Raw genomic sequence first — 22,797 nt, 5'->3', positions numbered from 1 at the left:
GCTGCCTCCCTTGTCTATCCTTCAGGTTTAATACCTGTGGCTGTGTCCTGGTCTGCTTGAAGTCTTCCTCTGTCTGTAAAGATAATTGAATGAGAAGGCAGGACTCTCCCCAGGCCTCTGGCAGAGCCCACCAGGCTGCCCTCTGGCCTACAGACCTCAGGCCTTGGTATCACCAAGAGGGCTCGTGCAGCCTGGGTATCACGCAGGCCCATGCAGACTCTTCAGCACTGAGCGTGGGGTTCCAATCAGGGTGGCCAGCTGGTCCTGGAGGTTCCAGTCAAAGCTGAGGAGAGAGGTACTCTGAGATGCAGGTCTGATAGCTCAAAGGAATGTATGAGTGGACCACAGAGGTCAGGATTTCCTTGAACTTGCTGAAAGATAAAAATCACTGCATCTTCTGCCTGCTCCTTTCCTCTGCATCTCCTTGACTCCAGTGGAAGGGCTCCTTTCCAGCAAAATTCTTTTTGGGGAGCAAATAAGGACTAGGAATGATGGATCCCTTTCAAGGCAAAAGGCTTTCTTGTTTGCAGGGCCTGATTCAGAGGCCTAAAAGCTGCACCCTTCATCCTCTAAGAGCAGGGATGAGAACTGGTTCTCCTGGGAGAAGTCCCATGGTTTCTACCAGCCCTAGAGCTGATCCCAGGCAATCTTGGAGGTTACTCCCAAATGAGTCGCCTCCTCCAAGCCAGCTGCAGTTCTTCCCTGTGGCCAGTTCCTGAGCCTTGCTTTTAGTTCTGGAGCCACAAGGCAGGCTGGTTGAGACCTGGGCTTTAGTGAGAGAGGCCCCATATCTCTTAAATGTGCTGGGGTCTGTCCCCAAACAGCTGAAATAAATGAGGAGTACAAAGTGACCAAGCCACCAGGCACAGTGGCACACACCTGTAATCCCAACAACCCAGGAAGCTGAGGCAGAAGGATTGAAAGTTCGAGGTCAGCCTCAACAACTGAGTGAGACCCTGTCACAAAATAACAATATCAAGAGGGCTGGGGGTGGTAAAGCATTCCTGGCTTTAATTCCAAATACTGAAAAAAAAATGGACAAACCTGTTTTGAGCCAGCTCCCTATATTGCCACTCTTAGATGATTTCAAGACCTGGTACTCCTGGGGAGGCCAGAATGAGTCACAGGAGAAGCCACTCTGGTTCCTACAAATACTGAGATCTAGCCCAGGCAAGAGATGACCTGTAACTGAGCTTTATGTCCCAATCTTCATAAACTATTACCAGCACTTGATTCAGATGACCATTCCCCACCTCTTGGAACCTTTTTTGGCTTTTCTATCGCTGTACTCTCTTCTTCATCAATGTCTTGGGTTTCTGTTGTCCCCTGGCCTCTTTGTCACTTCCTCGATGGCCTCCTCTGTACCACAGAGGAGCCATGACCTGCTATCTCAGGACCCCACCTCCCTGAAAGGCAGAGGGTTAAAGTGCACTCACTAGAGGCCCCTGGGTGAGGACTGTGGGGCTGGAGATGAGGAGGGGTCATGGTTCCCCAGAGGCCTTTGCAGTTTGGTGGTAGAGGGACCTGAATAGAAGCTGAGAACCCCAAGTCCAAACCTGCTTCTGCACCATGGACCACTGAAGAGACCCAGGGCTGGTCCTTGGAAAGCCTTACTGCTGCAGGCAGAGATCATCTGCAGGACTTCCATGGGTCCAGTGACATTGGAATTCAACTTCAGGTAAGCTCTCGGAAGCCACCCATTTTGCCTTAAATCACAGATTTTGATTAACCCTATGATTAGATTATATTTCAACTGTCTACATAGAAACTGTTGTCCACTAAAAGTGTTGTCCACGTGTAGGCAGTTAAAAAATATAGGCAAAGGCTATCATGAAGTGATCAATACAAACATTGTTATTTTTCTGGAGTTTGTGATGCTTATGATAATTGTCAGCTTTTCTTATTATTAAAAAGCCCTTGTTTTATACTTAATTTGGAAGTTAAAATTTTGTATTTTTGTATTAAAGGGGACTCCCCAAATTACATGAGTTTCAGATCACATAAAACTTAGATTGGCTCTTGTTCATCCCAGATAAATAGGCCCATAGATGCCTCAGTAGGTGGGGTATCTCGGAACTGTCTGTGGTGCTGGACCCAAAGTTTGCCAAGCTCTCTCCATGGTACTTACTGCACAAGCCCTTGCCCAGGCTGGTAAATTGTGCCTGGAGATGAAGAGTCGGGTTAATCAACCAAGGTATGGTTAATGCCATAGGAATGGATGCTTTTGCCCACGGAGAAAGGGTCTAAAGAGAAGAGGTTTAAGGAGAATCCACATGTGACTCCCAAGTATCAGGGAACCCCCAAGGACAGGGGCACAAACAAGAGTGTCAGCTCAAGGAAAACACGGACCACCAAGCCATGCCCAAGTCTAGGGCAGGGACAGAGAGGAGGAGGACCTTGTGTGAGGTAAAGGAAGTAGCTAGAATACCTTGGGTTGGGGAGGCGCTCTCTGGAAGGGAGGAGAATGTGGCCGAGGGGAATGTCCTGAGAGAGCCCTGAGGGGCAGAAACAACTTCTTGTTGAGTTGGTGGAAGACGAGTCCACTGAAGCTGAGGTCTCACCCCCAAGTTACCATCCATTCAAGAGTCTGTATGAGTCAGAATAGAGACACGTGATGGCTTTGTACAAGTCTTTTGCCTTTCATGAATATTCCTGTCTTTTTTGAATGTTGGTTAGTTTTTATGTTTTGTTGTTGTTGTTTGGAAAGAGACACTCAATTCCTTTGAAAATTGGACTTGTTGGGGGCGGTAAGAAAAAATCAGTGTCCAGTCCACTTGAAAGAGTTTAAGAATTTCACCTAACTTCACGGCTGAGCCTGGATCCCCTGAGGGTCTAGACGCAGCTGTGATGGGGTCAGGTAACAACTCAGGAGCTATAAATTTACACAAGAAATGAGAAATGTTCAGAAAGGACCATGCCTGAGCCAAGATTGGAGGGCTTGGAATCAGGATTGCTAAACTTTATTTTGTTCTTTTATTTAACTGCATTGATAGTGACCATGGGTGGGGCTTCAACCCCCTCTTGCCCCACATATTCACCATCAACACCCCATCTCTTCCAAATAGATAATCTCAAGCAAGCCCAAGTGTGCCTGCTCAGCCAGTGAACCTCCAAACTCCTCGCCACTTGTCATAGATTGAGTTACTTCTCCCCCAAAGACATACCAATCCTAACTCTGAGTGTCTATGAAAGGAACCTCATTTGGAAATGGGGTCTTTGCGGATGTAATTAATTAGTTGATGTTGCATTGGATTACAGTGGGCCCAAAATCAAATGTGACTATTGTCCTTGTAAAGAAAAGTAGAAGATACAGAAACAGACACATAGGGAGAAAGTCATGTGATAACACAGGTAAAGTTTAGAGTAGTGCCTCTCCAAGCCAAGGCATGTCAAGAGTGATCTGCCAGCAAATCTAGAAGTTAGGATAAAAGCACAGAACCTTTTCTGTAGAGCCTTCAAAGAGCATGGCCCTGCCAGCATCTTCATTTCAAATTTCTAGCTTCCAGATGTCTACAGAACAAATTTCAGTTGTCTTAAGCCACCCAGTTTGTAACTGTTTGTTAAGGCAGCCCTAAGAAACTAAGAGAGATTACGTGTTAGTTCATGTCATGTCCGGGTGCATTTACTGCTGGTGGTTTCTCTGCCTGAGATGCCTTCACCATAGGCTCTTGCAGAGGCCCACAGGAAATGGTCTAATAAGGCTGGGAGTCTTGGAGTGTTCAAGTGCACACATGTCTGCATCCCTAGCCTTCTCTGGATGCCTGCCTGTTAGAGTTAGGATCTGGACTCATAACCTTGCATCTAGGATCTGGAATGGAGGAGCCATCTCTTGTTCATAATCAGAGCCTCTGCAACATGCTCTCCACCAAGAGGGAGGCTAACACAGCTGGAAGGTCAGAAGCATCTAAATTGAGTTCACTTGGGGGTAACTGATTATCCTGAATTAGAGGACCCTCATTCTGCCCTCCCCCAAAAATTATCTCAGAGAATCCCCCAAATTAAGAGATTAATTCATGTGGTAGTCTCTGGAATGCAGAATCCACTCAAGAAAATGCAGCTGTGAACAAAAGTTCAAAGGATGAAGGGAATCAGAAAGGACATCGTTATATTCTCACTCCTTGAAACTAGACTAGGTTTCAGTGGGTGGGAATATCCAAGGGACATCAAGAGGGGCTTAGGTAGCCAGGGCAAGCTGGAAGAGTGAGGAGGCCAGGAGCAGGGCCAGAACAAGGGGGAATGGATAGGGTCTTCTGATGAGGCCAACTTCCTAGTTGATCAAAGTGCTATGGACACAAGAGGGGGACCCAGTCATAGAGACACTTCTGTGCTCATGTTCCTAAGTGGGAGAATCCAGTAGAAAAATTAGAACAGATGCATAAGAGGGGGCACCAGTCAATAATGGTGAGGAGCACGTGGACAGGGGAGGAGATAAGAAAGGAGGAAATTCCAGAGACCATCAAAAGAACAGGCCCAAACTACCCCACCAGATTCCCAGCTCTGGGCCTCCTTCTCTTTGGAAAAGTCTATCTCTGTAACTCTGTCACTTTACAATAAACCTGCTTCTTGCTTGCTGTGCCTGTGTTCTGTTCTTCAATTCTTTGCTGAATGGAGATAATGAACCAGCAACCCCAGACAGTAACATAACCAGTTCCCCCAGTTCTAATCAAGGGATCCTTCAAAGTCATCCTGTGGTCCGATTGGAGACTGTACCCCCTGGTTTGTCATTTCCAATAGAGTGGAGCATACATATGCCTTTTGACCTCTGTTTTTGCACAGGTGTGAGATGAGCCCAGTGACTACCATGAGACTGTCCAATGATTTGGGGTCTGAGATTATGGCAAAAATCACTCTTTGCCAGTCAGTATCCACTCTCTCCTTCCAGTTTAATTAAGGGGGCACTACACTGTCTGCCTTGTAGTGAGGTGTGGCCATGTGACTAAACATTGCAAGGAGATATAAGGCTTCTTAAGAGATGATGACTAAAGAAAGAAGAGAGATAGTTTCCTTTCTCCCACTTCACTTGAGTCTACTGACACCCAGACCTCCAGGAGCCCTCTTGAACCATGAGGTGACCTTAGGACTCACATGCTAAGGATGCGAAAAGAAAGTTAGAAGTTTGCGTCCCTAGCGAGACCATAAATACAATACCAGTTCTGGATTTTCTATATCTGGACTTAATATGAGAAAAAATAAGCTGCCTTCTTTAAGCCAGTTTTAGTGGGATTTTCCTGTCATAGCTCACTGAACTTGATCCTGATTGATTCAGAGATGGTCCAGGGAGGCAGAGATTCAAGATGTCTTGGATTCTTGGACCTGGAGTTAGAGACAGTTACTTTATTGAGATTAAATCAAAATCTATAGGCTGATAGCCCCTTGGACCTTTTTGCCTCCTGATCCTAAGACATTAGCCTGAAAGCAAAGTAAATTAAAGTCCAAGCTGCTACAATGTCTGTGTTTGTTGTCAACCTCCTAGGAAGCAAATCATTGGCCAGGTCCAAGAGGCTGGGGATCAGTAATTCTGGGAGAGGGTCCAGCAATCTGTATTTTAACAGATGCTCCCTATAGGCAAGCTTTTAGGGTATCTGGCAGTCATTCCCATAGAATATAAAATACATAAAGCATCAAAGACTACAGAGTAAGTTGCTTCCATTCCAGGACCCAAGATATAGACGTGATCTTGATTCTACTCCAGTTCCATGAACCATTCTCAAGCAGTTCTGATGTAGGCGGTAAAGCTGGAGAATGACTGAGTTCCCAAGAGGAACTACACTTAGTGTGAGTACCCACGAATAACCAGGAATTATTACCTAGAAATAACCAGGTTCAAGGCATTCTTTTAAGGGGTTTAGGAGAAAAGAGGGCTGGAAGAGTCACTTGATGTTGAGGAGTGGATACATGAATCAGGACTGAATTTACATGCACTAAGGAGCTTGCTCTTCATAGTCACCAAGAATCTCAAGCTTACTATGTAATTCCAGCCACTCCACTTGCTTCTTGAATGTGTCCTCTTTCTAAGAATGAAACATATGGAACCTCGATTCATCATGGTCACATCAGTGAAAATGATGTTTGTCTAAATACTAAGGAATTTTTCTGTGAAAGCAGCCAACAGAGTGTGACACGCAAGAGTCATAGCCTCTAAGGGTAGTTTCCGTTTTGGAAGCAGCTGAAGGTGTCTGCTAAATGAGCCATAGAACATAGCCTGCGGATCTCCCTAACGGAGGGAAAAGCAGGTTCAGATTTAAGGAGCAGCACCTCACAGGTTACCAACTTGGGGTACCCCAACTAAGCCTGAGTACATTTGGTGAATGCCTCTCAAGCTTATCCAGTTGTAGGTCTCATATCCCATTGGGTTAGGACTCACGTTTTCATTGACGCAATTCTGCAGTGACCCATCTGGCTACCTGAGGTCTATGTCACTGCCATAGACCTCGATCAAGTCTGTTGGGGACATTAATTATTCACAGGACTTTTTAATACCATTGGAATGTTTAGAAAGTCTCCAGACTTGTGAGCCAGACCTCCCCAAGATAGAATCCAGAGAAGTATAATTCCCAGTCTTCCCTGGGTGGACCACTGGGAACCCAAGGGAGTCATGGGAACTGTTTCAGAAGTGAGCCACTGAGGAAGGAGGCTGCTTGTGGCATCTAGATCTGATTTGTTGATGAGAATGGAAGCAATACTACATGCTCTGTATGCCTCGGAGATGGTGGTAATTGGGACAGCTAGTCCCCAGCACGAAAGACACACCACTGGGCTGGTTGTAGTAATAGTGGCAGCAGTTTCACCATCAGTTTGGGGTCATAATACATGGCGTTAGATATCTTTTTTGGTGTCTCTAGCCTTCCATGAATTCTATAATCTGCCCAACTTTTTTTCTTTCTTCTTTTTACAAATTCCTGATTTGTCAGTCAAAATTATCTGCTAACACTGAAACTTATGACTAATATAAAAGTGGGCACCACAGTTGTCACCATCAACAGAACTTCTAGGAAATGGGATTGGATACCTGGTCAGGCAGGGACTGATGGCCCTGACTATGCAGAAAGGTTAGGGGATGAGACTCCTGCAACCAAGGGAACACTGCAGCTACCTGGGATGAAATCCTCCCTGTAAGCAAGAGATTTGAGAGTACCTGGTGGCCACTCCTATAGAACAATAGGAAGGACATGAAGTAGCAAAGACTACAGGGTACGCTGTTTCCATTTCTAGGAACCCAAGATATCCAAGTGACCCTGATTCCACTTCAAGTTGCATGAAGATCCTTTTGAGACCAATACTCACGTTCTTGTACAGCTCCCTTGGATTCCCAAGAGTCACAGGGTTTTATAGACTGTATCATTATAGGGTGATCAGTCCCTCCCCTTCCACTTCCTCTCCTTCATGACCTCCTCTTTCATCAATTTACAGCCACCAGGAAAAAAAAATGAGAAGACATTTATTGAGTCATCTACAGCAGTTTGACATCCTTAAAACCCGGACAAGGTTGTGAGCACAGCATTAATGGCAGCAGCAGTAGCAATGAGGTCTATGGGGCTCATCTTTATCATGGGAGATGAAACCCAGGCTGATCCAGTTCCCACAAAGGAGCCTGGAGTCACGCCTGGGATGCCAGGGGCTGCACGACTCCAACCCTGGCAGGCACAAAGCGACAGAACACAGACATCAGACAAGACACACGTGACTGAGTGCAGACAATTCCCAGACCTGGAGTTCAGGGAAAGGAGAAGGGATGGGCATATGGCCCACTGGAGAACTTTCCTACATCCTCGAAGGATACCCAAGAGGATAGCATGCAAATGCTCAAAACACCCCCATGGTCCTCTGCCCATCCTAATCCCAAGTGCAAAAGGAATCAGTTGAAGATAAAGCTGAGACTGTGTCTACCAGAGCCCTCTGGCTTCCTCTTCATCCCCAGTGCTGGTGGTTTTACAAATGGGATAAAGGTAAACCCAGGAGGGCTCAATGCAGTAGATGAACAGCAAGGAGTCCCTTTCAGGGGTCTTCACCCCAGTAATGAGCCCAAACTTGGGTCATTTTTAAAGTTCTTTCACATGCAGAGGGTCTCTCGCTTCAATCTCATTCCTGGCCTGTGCAGCAGATGATTCAGTCACACTCATGCATTTCTCAGATTAGGGAGCAGAGGCCTGGAGAGGGTAATGCTGGCATCACAGAGCAGGTGGCAAAGCCCATCAGTTCTCCCCACACCAGGCTGACTCCTTTGCTTCTCCTGCAGTCTGGAGTCCTAAACAGCTTTCTGTAGCCAGAGCCCTTCTGCTGCACAAGGCGAAGTGTTTATTACATGTGGCTGCTTTGAGCACCACATTCTGGCTCATGTGCAGGAATGTGTACGTACTGGTGGGGCCATTTCCTCCTTCAGATTTATGCCTGGCCCACCTGTTTCCTCATCAGTCCAAAGATGACATTTGATGGCAGATCTCCAAGTTTCTCCCAGTTCTAGTATTTTGTGTTTCCCCAAAGTCATAAGGGAATGAGTCAAGGTCAAATAGCAGGTCAGTGGCAAAGCGAGGAGAAGCCCAAGTCCCCGCTCCTTGCTAGGGGCTCTTCCAGCTGGTTTCCATGCTGCCTGGGCTCAAGCAGTTCATATGATTCAGTGTTCACTACTTTCACTTTGGAGTGGCCATGAAAGGGATAAGGGTACTCAAAGAATTAAAAGAGAGCCTCTTCCAGGAAGAGAAAGGGGCAGATCAAGGAGCTGGGGCCTTGGTATAAGAACACAGATGCAGGTGTATTTCCAGCCTCAAGCCAGGTTCTGGCTCCCTGGCCTTATTTTCCCAAGGACACAGCTCACAGAAGATGGGGTTAGAGAAGGGTAGACATGCCACGAATGGTCACAGGGCTCCCCCCTGAGACAGAGAATGTAGTTTGGCCCCAAGCATGATGGGAAGTCATGAGGCTCACAGTGCTGGGGACCATGAGAAGGCTGCTGAACCCCTAAATTCCACTCTCTGGTCCCTCACTGGCTCCATGGTAGCCTCAGCTTCCCTAACTTGTGCCTCTCCTGACACTAGCTTCCTGTCCCACACCTGGACAGTCATGACAGAGGGTGAGATTTCCTTATCCCAAGACGAATTTGGCCTCCCATGGGTGAGGTTTAAGATTGCATAGAACAAAAAAAACCCCTTCCCAGGAACAATCCTCAGCAGGCATAGAACCCAACAACCCTGCTCCGCTCTTCTCAAGCAGAACATTTCCCAGTTGTCTCCCTCCCTCTTCACACAGCAGGATTCCTTCTCTTTTGTGGGTCCAGGCAATGATGCAGCCCTTACCTGGGGCCCATTCCAAGGAGATGGCTGGTACTTGGAGAGAATTCCAGGATGTGTTGGGCTATGGAAAGATCATCTAGTCTTACTGCCCAGGCGACAGAGTTGAAAACAAAAGATCTGGGAGGGAGGGGTTTGACCCACTGCCTGTGACCCTAAACCAGAACCTCCTGGAACATTCAGAACACAGCAAGTACATCTTCTCACAAGAGTGGCAAAAATTCATTCAAACAGAAAACAAACCAACAGGACCTGGAACCTCTAGGACTCCTGAGCCCAGGGCTCGGGAGCAGTGCAGTCCATGGGATTCAGGGCTGACTTGTTTTTGCTGTGTTACGATGATGTATCTATAAAGTCACAGTTTCTTCTTCCACAGCGACACAGCCTTGCTGGTGGGGGTGGTGACAAATGAATGGGGTCCATATGACTGCTCCTTGGTGGCTGTCACCCAGTCATGGCAACCTGCCCAAGCCAGGTATTGAGCACTGGTCTGCACATCACGCCCAAGGCACCCGTTCAAATGTCCATGATCTGAGCCTCCCCTCCATTCTACCAGCTTCCACTGTGGTGTCCAGATGGAAGGGAAAGGAGCCAGGTTTCTAAGGGAAAATAAACAGCATTCCTCCCTCACCCTCACACACACCCCAAAACCTTAGATGATACACGTGATCATGCGTGCCCTTTATCTGCCTTAGTTTTGAATTGGAAAACTGCTGAACAGTACAGAGCCCAGAGAAGCATTAGAAGCCACCTCATTTCATGAATGGGGAAACTGAAGCCCAGAAGAGGGAGGATTGCATCCAGAGTCAAAGCATCTGAACCCAGCTGGGGCAGAATCTTGGTCTCTGAATCCCAGGCCATGGCTCCTTCCAAGCAACTCAGGATCTCCAGCAGTGACCCAAGTGCAAGATGACCAGAAGACACTTCCTGGGTAATACACCTGACTCCCCAAGCAGAGTGAGGGGATCAGGGGGTCTGGCACAGGGAGAAGGGACTGCACATCCCATAGCCCGTCCAAGTCAGTCAGTGTGCTGAGAAAAGTGGGGAAAGTTCCTTTCTCCCTCTGGCTTTGTCAAAGACCCAGGGACTAACTCCACTGCCAAGGACACAAGACATCTCTAAATTAGTGCCACTAGATCCTTTAGATCCTTCTCCAGTCCCTTTGAAGGTGTCTCCAGAAGCACTGCCAAGGGCCCCAAGGTTCCTTCCTCTTTATGAAACCAAGACAAAACACCACCACCCTCCACCCAAACTCCCAAGCATTTCAGAGCATGATCATGAAGCAAGTCCACAAACACATAAACAGGAACAAGACCAAGAGCTGACATGGAATGAACTGGGGCACAAGGGCCACAGCACTCTAGCACTTTCCTCAAGCTTCCCTGAACCTGGTTCTACTCTATCTGAAATTACTGGGTGGTGGCTGTGCGATTTGCAGCTGGGGGGCCAGGATGGGCATCAGCTCCTCCCACCAGCAGCTTCTGCTAATGCATGTGTAGGCATGGCGTCCCCTCAAACACCCTAGCAGCCCTCAGTGATCCAATGTCAAGGGCACACAGGGGGACGTGGTGCAGAGGTCTCAGAGTTCAGTAGTTGAGTTCAGGTCTGAAAACCTGGTGGCTGGGGCTCTTCATCACCTTGGAGGCAGGGGCTGGGGGAGCCCTGGGCCCAGGACTTGGGCACACGGAGGTGTGAGGTGCTCCAGGATTCGCTGACATCACAGGAAGGCGGCTGGTTTGACCTAGTCATGGCTTTGACTTAAGGGGAAGTAGGAAGGAGGGCTTAGGGACTCTGTGGTGGGTGTACTTGGGAGGCAGCTTCTCTGGGGCATCTACTGGAAATAGGAAGGGCAGAAGGGGAGCTACCAGATGAACCCTGCCTGTCTGGTATCAGGGTCCAAAAATGGAGATGGAGGAAGTCTTCTTCCATGGGTCTCCCAAACTGTTCCATCTCCTTCCCAGGCATATGCACATTCTGGCTCTCAGCTCTTCTTGGATCAAATGAAAAGCACCAGAACTTTTCCTGACCCTCAACCCCCACCCCCAACTGAAGTCTCTGACTGAAAGAGCATGGAGTTGTCCCATGACCCTGGTACCCAGGGGTTGGGAATCTGGACACCAAGATGCCAGGTGAGTATCAGGGAGCCTTGGGGCTGGCCTGCACTGAAGGATCTGACCACCCCAGCTGGACCTCTGGTTAGCCTCAGGGACTGGGCTCAGACAGAAAAAGGTCCCACATTTGAAGTCAAAACTGAGGGGGCTGTTGGGTGGGCATCACGCCAACCACTCCAGGCAGGGTCTCTTCAGCCTCAGCTCACAAAGCCTCATGCCTGGGCTCAGGCCATCACTGAGGCTGGCCAAGACGCAGTGCAATGGAGCTGGGTTGGCTGAAGTGAGTGGAGGAAGGGATGGGACAACTTTCCAAATTCGAGGAGTATTTACATGTCCAATCAGGGCCCAAAGGACCAGAGTGGGCAGGGCCAGTACCAAAACAGGAGGGACAATTCCAGTCTGCGTCCTGCCTCCTCCTCCCCCCTTGGGGAGGAGCCAAGATGCCAGCCCAGGGCCTGCTCAAAGAGAGGGAGGAGATGCTAATGTGCGCAGCCCCTGCCGGCAGCCCCAGCCCGTGTAGGAGGAGAGAAATCGGGGAGGGGGACTCAGGTGGCCAGGTTGTCGGCCGGGAGGCTGGACATGCGGAGTTGGGAGCTGCTCTTGCTCAGGATGGAGAGCTGGGTGCCCCCGTTCACTCCGCTGCTGGCCAGGGATGGGTGCCTGTGCTTGAAGTCCATGGTGAAGTAACGGTTCACCTTCCAGCTCCGCCATTTCCGCTTGATCTCTGCCTGCACCTGCAGGGAGCAACTGGGGTTGTTACCTCTGGGTGGACATCCTCTCCAGGCACCTGATCCTGCCCTGACCTCTGGCCTTCCCAGGCTGTCACTGCCACCTCATCCCTCCCCACTAGTCACTGCCTGGGGTAGGCCTTCGGACAACTTCCTATTGTCTATGGGCCACTCTGAAAATAGCGGGGTGGGTCTTTAACAAGCAGTCCCTCAGGGCACATGGATCAGCATAAGGATCTCCACTCTTACTGACCATTCACATTGAGCTGCACATAAGAATCACCCGGGGAGCTTTAGAAGTCCCACAGCCCAGACCACATGGACCATCACATCCCAATCACCAGGTAAGATCCAGATGCTGTTAGCTTTCACAACATCCCAGGTGATTCCAGGGTGCAGTTATGGGTGGGAACCACTAAGTAGTCCACCTCTCTGGGCAAGCGCACCCCCACATAGCCCTTAGTATGGTAAGTGGGGGGTCATGCCAAGTGAGCCTCAGCTTCCATCTGCCCTTGAGTCAAGTACCTTTGTACAGTGCATGAACTACAGGACTGGACGCAGCACCCTCTCCATGCCCACCTGCCCTTCCACCGAAGGCTCTTGACAAGCTACACCTACTCCCACTCTCTGTTCTCCCAGGCACTTCCTGCAGGGCCCTCTCCGTCTCTCCTCATCTGTCCTAATCCGACCCTTGCTGTAAGCCATTCCAGGAGCACTGAGCCCAATCTTTGTGTTTCTCAGATACAAACAGGGGAAGAGCCTGCTGAGGTCATGTCATGCAGTTAAGACCAGAGCACTGGTATAAAGCCTGTTGCCCCCTTGCCAAACCCATCCCACCCATCCAGCCCTGGCCCCAACCCAGCACCTCTGTTCTAGGTTCTCCTCAAGAGCATCACCCCAACAGGTTAGAGAAGGAGCCCCAAACCATAGCTCTGGAAATGGAGTATTACTGGAAGGTTCCAGGTCTCTCCCTGAGGTCTCTTCCAAATCCTCACAGTCCTTGCTCTACCAGGGGACAGATTTGGGTGAAGCAGGGTGGCCTGCTGGGAGCAGCACTGAATGTTGGACAGCTCCTGGCAAGCAGCCCTGCCCATCGCAGCCTCTGACCTGAGGCACCCATTCCTGCACCCTGCCCTGCCTCACTGTCACCTCCTCCTCCCTGAGTTGCCTCTCACGAGTGCACGTGCAGGAGCTCTGGGCTCAGCAGAGCTGCTGCCTTCTCTGGGTGGAGTTCTGTGCTCAGGCTGGGCCTCAGCTGCAAAGTGGGAAAGATCCTGGCCCAGGTGGAAGCTGTCAGGAGAACCGAGCAAGACATGACACTGGCGACTGTGTGACCAGCCCCTCCCCTAGGTCCCGGGAGCCTGGCAGAGCCCTTGTCAGGGAATCCACCCAGCTGTCTGCTCCCCAGCAAGCCCACCTCCACTGCTGAGAAGCCAAGTGGCCAGGGTCTTACCTCCCCATTCAGAAAACAGTAGAGAACAGCCACCACGAAGCCCTGGGGAGAGAGGAAGAAGGAACCTGAGAATGCCATGTACAGGGGTGTGTGGGAGGGGTGTGTGTCAGGGGGACATGACAACAGGAAGCAGAGAAATGCCAAGGCCTGGATAGGGGCTCCACTCCGGGATGTGGGATAGGACAGGATGTGTTCTGCTCAACCAAGATGAGCAGTCAGGAAGCGAAGTGGATGGTGGGCCAGTCCCCACCAGCACGCCCTGGCTTTGAATCTCATGTGCCCTTGGTGGAATCCTTCCCATTGCCTTTTTATCTTTTTTTTTTTTTTTTTTTTTTTGGAGGGACTGGGGATTGAACTGAGGGATGTGCTACCAATGAGCAGCATCCCCAGCTCTTTTTTAGTTTTTATTTTGAGACAGGGTCTCACTGAGTTGCTTAGGGCCTTGTTAAGTTGCTGAGGCTGGCTTTGAACATGCAGTCGTCCTGCTTCAGCCTCCTGAGTCACTGGGATTACACACTCTACCCTGCTTTACATAGGGAGCCTGTCCTGAATGCCCCAGAATGTTCTCTGGGCTCTCCAACTAGACGGCAGGCTCCTGCTCTCAGGAGCCCTCCAGGACACAACAGACATGCGGTGTTCTCTTTAACTATCACTCTCTCCCCACCCTCCCTCCACCCTCCTCCCAATACTCCTTATCATGGCGAAGCCAAACACCGTGTGAAGGAAGCCCTTGGCACAGAGCCTGGGTTGAGCCATTCTACATGTATGCCACACAAAGCAAGCACATTCTCCTGAATGCTGCAAACCAATTCTTGCAATCCCTGCGCCCTAAGTTGTCATTTGAAGTTGTCAACGGAATGATGGCTGGAATACATCAGCAAGTAAAAGGATGGGAGCCCTAGGTTCTGATTCCTGGTTCTGAACTTTTGTCTAGGAAACGCTGTCCCAGTCTGAGCAGGTTCAGAAGCTGAATCAGGAAAAGTGGCCTTGAATTAGAATGGGAGATGCCAGTCAAATGTACAGAATATTGTTCTGACCATCAAGCTCAAATGCTAATTTAAGCAAAGAGCTAAGGGACAGACACTGTACCCCAGCACACCCCAGGGAGCCACCCCTCCCCTTATGGACCTACTGCTACTGCCCGCTCACACTAGGATACTGACTTCCGCTTCCCTCCCTCTTCCCTCCGCACGTGGACTCATGACCCCACTGCTCCCTGCATCCCTGGCTCACTTGGGTATGCACCTATGTGCTTGTGTCCCTGCTCACTCAGCTTCTGTGGCCAGATCCTGTGCTAGGGACTCCTGTGCCAGAGACCCTGGCATGAGTAAGACAGAACTTCAGCCCTCCACGGGTACAGGGTCTAGAAGGCTGAAATCAGGATTTGGACACACAGGGCTCTCAAAGCCATCTACCCTGCAGCCCAGCTGAAGGACAGCTGTCATCTCAGATTGCCCAGCGTTGGCATGGCATAGGATTCTCAGTCATAGTGATGCCCAGATATTGGTGTGTCTTCCTAGAGCAGTAGCCAGTGCTTTCACAGAGCGCTTCTATTCTAGTACTTATTTCAGAGGCAGAAACACTGAGACCAGAAAGTGAGGTTAAAAAGGTTCCAGAACTATGCCTGGCTCTGGGGAGTTCTTCCCTCCACAGGCACCATGCCTTACCTGGAAGGAGCCCAGCCCCAGCTCAAACACCAATCTTTCCCTCTTGCTGACGTTCTCTGGGGAGAAGGCGAATACGGTGTAGTGGATTCCAAACAGCGGGATGAGTAGCAGGGTGGACCGGGCCAGCCGTCTGTGGAGAGAAAGCAACACATCTGCTCCAGGGGCTGCCAAGTCTTGGGACCAGAGCCACAGAGGACCCAGTTCCAGCCCCTGGCTCTCCCCCAGGTCCCTGTCCACAGATCTGCTCAGCATTATATCGGTGTGCGGGACCTGGGAAAGAGGTAACTGACCAGTGACAAGGCTTCCGTGACTCCCTGAGCTTTGTGGGGGAACTTAGTCTGTAAGACACCCAGTCAGTATCCTGCAGAGCCACTAAAAATGTACACACAATTTATAGGACCCCCCTGAGAGACGTGTAAAACCCTTGGGGTAAATAAAGTCAGAGCAAAACACAGGATGGGGACAAAGCATAGCTTCTCCTGTTCTGGAAGAAACTCTGTGCCCCAAGAGCTGCTTCTGAAGGTGACAGAGTTTCTGTGTTTCTGAGTCTGGGCTGAGCTGAGGACATTCTCAGAAAGCAATAGGAGAGCTGAACACAGGGAGGGAGGGCACTGGCTAGACCACAGAGGGATTCTAGAAAGGACCTACAGACTCTGGGCATAAACCATCTCTACCCAGGCAGGAGGAAGCTGCTGCCCAGGAGACTGGATAAAGGGAGAGGATGTTGGCTCCAAGGTGGGATAGGCAGGGGAGCAGCCAGGCTTCCTGTGGGCCACTCTCCCCAGAACTCCCAGTCCACCACTGGCTCCCAGGTCAAGAGCGGGGTGGTGCCCTGCTTCAGGGTGCAGGGGCTTAGAGACCCAGGATGAGTACACCAGGCAGCTGTGCTCTCTAGGGAGGGAATTCTCCCAGGGGCTCTCCCAGAGCAGGACACCATCTCCACCTGCTCCAGCATACTGTCCCTGTGGCCTCCCCCAAGAGTCCAGTCCTGCCCTGCAGATGTGATCTGCCCCTCAGCGGCACCCAGCGTGGAGGGTCAGACCATGCTCTTCCCACGAGGCTAGTCCATAAAAGTGGACAGGAAGTTTAGGGGTGCCTGTTTGATTTGGGGCAATTGTACCATCTGCCTCTCCGTCTTCCCCATCCCCGCCTTTCTGGGAAAGAATGTTCTACTGAATGCAGAGGCTCCGAATTTCTGGAAAATTGAAACCATGAAATCTGGACAAGGTCTTGGTATCTTAGCTTCTGTAAGAAGGCAGGAGGGAGAAGAAAGGAAAGGAAGAGAAAAGGGCACAGTAAGGGAGGAAGAGGAGGAGCCTGAGAAGATCTGCAGGAGGAGGAAGCTCAGCCCAGAAAGGAAGAGGCCGAGGGAGTGTGGGGCCCCCACCTACCTCCTTCCTGCCCACGGCCTGTTCTGCAGGCCCTGAGGGGCCTTAAACCAGAGCAGGGCCTGCTGGGAGCCCAGATGCAGCCCTGAGCAGCCTGTCCTTTCAGCCTTCCTCTTATCTGCCCACCTCTGACAGCAAGGTGGCTCCTTGTTTGTCTGTCATGTCCTGCAGCAACCACGTCTGGGCTTGGACCTCACACCCAGGAATGCCTGCTCCATGAAGGAATCAACGGGCCACACAGGCACAAGAGCCCAGAGTCCTTAAAACCAGACGTCTGGACACACGGGTGCTGCTCATCTCTGAGTGTCTAGGGCCTGGCACCAGAAGGCAGCAGAGGGTGTCTGTAGACAGATTAAGAAGAGTAGAGGAAAGCGGCTGGAAATGCACATGGGGGGCCGCACTGGGGCTCCATGGTGGTCCTGCCTAATGGGCTTACTTTGAAACAAATGCCTGTTGAAGGAGCTCCAGAAGGGAAGTGGCCCTGACACAGGACTGGGGTGCCTGCCTCCCTCCCTCCTGCCTTCCCCTCCTGCAAATAGACAGTTTCCAGGAACTTGGCTTTGTCGTCTGAAAAGAGCCCTGGAAACCAAGATGTCAAACCTCTCCAGCATCAATGGTGGTATGAGATGGCTCAGGTTCAGAGTGGGAGAAAGAGCAACCTTTCATGCAGGGGCCCAGGTCCTTCCCAGCCCCAGGACAGAAGTGGTAGCTGCACTGAGTGTATCCCATGGGACAGGCCATGGGTAGCTTCCCTCCCCAGCAACCCTGCAGCAGCCTCAGTAGAGTCACGGTCTTCAGGCAGGGACCCACATGGTTCCAGGGGACCTTTAAGCAGACATGGCATTGAGGACAGCAGAGAAGACCTCTAAAGCCCAGTGCGGGGGGTGAGGGGGTGGATCTTGTGGGCCGCTGACCTGCCTGGAGGTTCTGGAATGGGAACTTATGATGTGACCCTCACACTAGGGTCTGATTACCCAGAAAGACCGTGACACAGGTTGTAGGCCTCGGTCCTCCTGCCCTGAGGAGACTTCCATAGGCAGGAGAGTCCTAAAATGCCAAGAAGAACCTCCAGTGATTAGAGCTGTACAAATGACGGGGGGCTACCGAGGAGGCGGTGGCACCCCCAGTCCATGCAGACATCCAAACTGAGGCTCACCGCTCAGAGTCAACCTAAGGCGTGATGCTGAGGACTCCCTGGGTTCAAATCCTCACCCTGACAATTACATGGCCTCGAGTGAGTCACTTCCCCTCTCTGTGCTTCAGATTTCTCATCTCTAACATGGGGAAAATACAAGGACCCACCTCACAGAGTGGTTGTGAAGACAAGTGACAAGTGACCAACTTGCACATCAAGTGCTCTGAATGGGGGAATGAGGGTCCCCTCCTGTGTGCAGGGGTTTGGCCCCTATGAACTCAAGTACTAACCCTTAGAAATAATTCTGCAATTGCAAAGACTGAAGCCCAGAGAAGTGGGGGATTTGGGGAAGGTCAGACACGAGGCAGCAACAGAGTCTGCAGAGCTTCCTCCTCAGCACCAGCCAAGCCTCAGGATGTTCCTACAATGGTCACAGCTCCATCCCCACACCCTGCCCTCCCACCTCAGGACCACAAGACTACAGAAAACTCACAAGACACTTGGACAGACGTCAACATGCAACAGCCGGGGATCAGGGTCAGGCTGGGAGACACCAGGTGTCTCTCCACTCTCCAGCCCGGCAAGACGTAAGCTCCAGGCAGCGGCGGCATGCGTCCCCCTCCCCTCCACGACACCCGGTCACAGCCACGGCCACGCACACTTACAGAGTAATGGTGGACAGTTCTGACATCTTGCAAGAGTGCTGCTGAGCCCGCTGTGGCTTGCAGTAGCATTTCTGCACGCAGCTGCTGGGTGTGACAAGATTAGCACTTCTGTCAGCTGAGGGCACCAGGCAATGAAGAAACTGAGGAGGGACTTAAGGAGGGAGGGCAGAGGAACAGAAGGGGTGGAGGCAGGGCCAAGGCACTCATGAGGAGGAGAAGGAGGAAGCCGAGGGCCAAGACTCCGTCAGCTCTGGACAAAGAAATGCACACCTATACATACATGTAGGTATGTGCGTGGTTGCACACACACTTGTGAGCACTCACTGGGATCACTGGCAGGCAGATGGTCTTAGAGGGAAGGAGTGTGTTCAGAAGGTGGGGACTGGGCTAGGGCTGAGGCAGGGAGCCCGAGGCTGTCTCCAGGCTCAGACCCGAGCTCCCCACACAGTCTGCTGGAGGTCACCCAGCGAGACAGACAGCTAGAAACTCACACCATGGGCCTCATAACATGCTCCCTGGTCTGGGCAGAGTAGTTCTGAGCTTGGTTATAAGTGTCACCTTAGGTGTCCCCTGGTCATCCCCTCTACCCCCTCTCTCCTCCAGCCTAGGCTTTCCTCTCAGTGTCAAGAGTACTATCTACAGAAGACCTAGGTCAGGCTGAAAGGACTGCTAATCAGTGTAGTCTAGACCTGCACTGTCCACTCTGATCGTCACTACCCGTATGTGACTAGTTGGATTAAACTCAATTAAAATCAAATCGAATTTAATATCTACCTCCTCCATTGTCCTAGCCACATCCTAAGAGCTCAAGGGTCACATGTAGCCAGGGGCGACCATGCAGACAGCACAGGTACCAGGTATTCCCCTGTGGAGAGGTCTCCTGGATGGTGCTGGACTAGACATCTTAATAAGAATTCAGTGGGCAAGGGCTGAAGACTGAGAGAACAGCTTTTGGGCACTGCCCCATGTCCTAAAGAAACAGGTGACTTTAAGAAGGTGGGCCCTAGGGCTGGAGAGATAGCTCAGTTGATAAAGTGCTTGCCTTGCAAGCACAGAGCCCTGGGTTCGATCCCCAGCACTGGAAAAAAAAAAAAAAGAAGGTGGGCCCAGGAGCCAGACTAGCTCTATGGCCTGCAGGGGGAGGCACAGGTCTCTGGGGACACTTCTCTCTCTTTCATTCCTTCCTGATGATGCCTGAGTGGGCACAAGCCATGGATGTTTGTTCTCCTTTCAGAGATGGGTTAACAGCTGTGTCCTCTCACACCACAGGAGTAGGTCCTTCAAAACCCTTCCCAGGTGCCACATTCATGGCCTTGAGACTCCTATACTAGCTGGTGAACTGATAATTTAGGAGTGGATCAGATGTCCATGAAGAAAGATATTCGGGAGAGATTAGACCCTTTGCATTCACAGATATGCTCTTTTTGACTCCACCTCTTTGAGTGTAAGCCTGGACACCTGACATGTAGGGAAATGCCATTCTGCGGAGGCAAGAATGTGTATCATACGTTTCTGATGGATTATTAGTCAGAAAGAAGAATGAAATTATGCCATTTGCTGGTTAATGGATGGAACTGGAGACTGTCATGCTAAGCAAAATAAGCCAATTCCCAAAAACCAAAGATTGAATGTTCTCTCTGATACGTGGATGCTAACACACAATGGGTGCGGGGTAGAATAGGAGTTCATTGGATTAGACAAAGAGGAATAAAGGGAAGGAAGGGGGATGGGAATAGGAAAGACAGTAGAATGAATCTGACATAACTCTCCTATGTTTACATATGCATACACATCCGGTGTGACTCCACATCACGTACAACCACAAGAGTGGGATCCTAAATGGAATAAGTTATACTCCATGTATGTATGATATATCAAAATACACTCTACTGTCATGTACAACTAAAAATAACAAATAAAAATAAAGAATGTGTATCATACACTTCAAAAGTTAGACCAACCCCAACCTGCCCACCTTTTGTGCCTCTCTGGGCTTGAGGTTCTCATTTTATAAATAGCCTCTTTCTCTTCCCACTACCTGTGAGTTGGGTACTGTGGGCCCATTTTGCAGAAGAGAAATGTGAGGTGTGTTTTGATGCTTTGCTACTGAAGGTGGTCCCCAGACCAGCAGCAACAGGACCCACTTGAGAACTTCTTAGAAATGCAGACTCTTGGGGCCACCCTGATCTGCTTCAACCCAGAATCTGCATTTTAACAAGAGCTCCCAGCTATTCATGTGTCTAAGTTTTTCATGTGACCTCAATGAATGTCAAAGGTCTCCATTACATATATACAAGAAGACAGATGCAAACAAGGATGTTTTTCTCAATAATCAAGAGGGTTTATTAGGGCATATAGGAATGGTAGCTATTCTATCCTTATCTTCCTTGCATGGACAGAAAGGCTGACCAGTCTCCCTTATGGCCAGTGGCCCCCAGCTAGGGTGGGCCACAGAAACCAAGGCCAGGAGCCAGAACCCTACCCACAGCAGCTGTGCCTGAACCAACGCCTTCACCCTGAATTCTAAGCTTAGGCCATTCTCCTTTGAGACCCCTCTTTCTTTAGTTCCAAAAGTGTCCCTGATCTTCCTGGATTCTAGATATTTCTACAGTAAGTGCAGCCTCCTGTGACTATTTGAAAGATTTTTTGAAAGTATGCTAAAGACTTTCGCGATGAGTTATCTGGGCCATGGGGCTCTGATGAGGGAAGAGGAGGGCAGATCCACAAGCAGCAAGGGGGACGGGGGTGGTGACACCAGGAGGTTTCTCAGGGGAGGTGGATCTCGAGAAAGAGGGTAAGAGGCCCCTCGCCCCAAACACTGCCCTTCCCCAGACCTTCAAGGGCTGTGCAAACGGACTCACTGAAAAGAAGCAAGAGGCTGGCCAGAGCAGGGGCGTGAGAAAGAAAGAGAAGGCAGAATCTCAAGACAATTAGTGAAAAGGGAAAAGGAATTTCATTAAAAGGAAGAGATAAGGCTAGGCAGACTGATGACATCAGTTCCGAGTTGACCTCAGGGAGGATAAGAAACTCAGATGAGGGCGCTGGGCGGAGCTGCCTGGAGCGCAGCAGACGTCTGAATCAGAGGGCCGGAGACCCCTGCTGCAGGTACAGGACCCAGTCTGCAAGTCAGGAGCCCTTGGCTTTTAGACCAGACCCTGCCAGGGCTTTGCTGTGTGCCTGCTGGAAGATCGAGGCCATCCTGGGTCTCAGTATTCACATCTATCACCCAGGGATCCAGCAAAGGGTTTCTATGGTAGCTAAACTCTAAGGGCATTTCAGTGACCTATGTTCAGAGGGCTGGCTGGACTGCGGCCCCAGAAAACACCCAGGATGCTAGACAGACTGAGAACCTTTGCAGGCAGCACCCCATCTTCTTCACCTCTGTGATTCTAGGGATCAGTGTGGTGCTGGGCCCTTGGGGATCTCCAGAAAGTGATGGTCTGAGCCAGATATAACTGTGGGTCTCTTCTGATGCTAAGGTGCTATGTACACCAGCACTCTGCCCAGTCCAGAGGAAGTGCTCCCCAGCACACTGACCGCCAGCTCCACAGACCTTGGAGGCTTTCCTGTCCACTACCATCCCCTCCCCCAAGAAGGGACAGGTCAAGCTCCCTGTTCTCTGTGCTCCCTGCCAGCAATGGAAAGGTGCTAGATGGGGATCAGGCACTCAAACTCAAAGCTTTGTTCAACCACTGATTTGTTGGGAGATCATAGGTTTTATCAGTTTCTTTCTTCCAGCGTCAGTTTCTGCATAGGCAAAATGAGGGTAACAATGCCCTGCTGGCCAACCTCTAAAAGGAACTGTAAGGAGGGGACACTCCCAGGCAGGATAGGGGGCCGTGGAGTGGAAGATGGAGCCCCACATGAACCAGAAGCCTCTGGATGTGGGCAAAGGTCCTGGACTGAGCTTCCTGACTGCACAACTGCCTTGTCACAGCAGAGTCTATGTTGGGAGGGGCACACTGTCTTCTCTGACGGGGCTGAGGAAGCCCCAAGAGGGATGCACATAAGCTTTCCCTCCCCTACCCCACACCCCAGATGTAGCTTCCAGGGCCCTTCTTCTGTCTGGAGGTCACTGGGAAAGAAGTCAGGCCATGCCAGGGGGGGTCTGAGGCTCTCCCTGTACAGTGGGTGTCTGCCTTGGAAACCTCACCCCTCCCTTTCTGGAACCAGGTAAACTCAGAGCTACAGCCAAAGGCAGGCTGACCCTGCCTGCAGAATCCTCAGCATTAACTCCTGCTTGAGAGCAAGCCAACCATGGGCCCATGCTGAGCCCTGACCCAGGCCCTGACTCCATCCCTGGCCATTGCCAAACCCTGATCCCAGCCGTTCATTCTACCAGGAGCATCAGGTAGGAGTGTGGATG

General features: G+C 50.6%; 1 protein-coding gene across 8 annotated transcripts in view; it reads right to left on the bottom strand.

Moving 5' to 3' along the window:
* Nucleotides 1–7,414: 7,414 nt before the first annotated feature.
* The window catches only part of Adcyap1r1 (ADCYAP receptor type I), a 57,102-nt gene continuing 41,719 nt past the window's right edge, over nucleotides 7,415–22,797 (bottom strand). For 5 of the 8 annotated variants that reach the window (XM_047561097.1, XM_047561089.1, XM_047561092.1 and 2 more), the window contains 4 exons: nucleotides 18,432–18,515; nucleotides 15,244–15,373; nucleotides 13,577–13,618; nucleotides 7,415–12,129 (listed from right to left, as the gene is read on the bottom strand). In XM_047561097.1, coding sequence (XP_047417053.1) covers nucleotides 11,941–12,129; nucleotides 13,577–13,618; nucleotides 15,244–15,373; nucleotides 18,432–18,515 — 445 coding nt within the window. In that variant the 3' untranslated portion in view covers nucleotides 7,415–11,940. The remainder of the gene's footprint in view (nucleotides 12,130–13,576; nucleotides 13,619–15,243; nucleotides 15,374–18,431; nucleotides 18,516–22,797) is intronic. The other 3 variants (XM_047561090.1, XM_047561094.1, XM_047561095.1) reach the window with 1 other exon arrangement.

Source organism: Sciurus carolinensis, chromosome 8, assembly GCF_902686445.1.
Source record: "Sciurus carolinensis chromosome 8, mSciCar1.2, whole genome shotgun sequence".
NCBI classification, from domain to species: Eukaryota; Metazoa; Chordata; class Mammalia; order Rodentia; family Sciuridae; genus Sciurus; species Sciurus carolinensis.
This window is presented reverse-complemented; position numbering and strand designations above follow the sequence as displayed.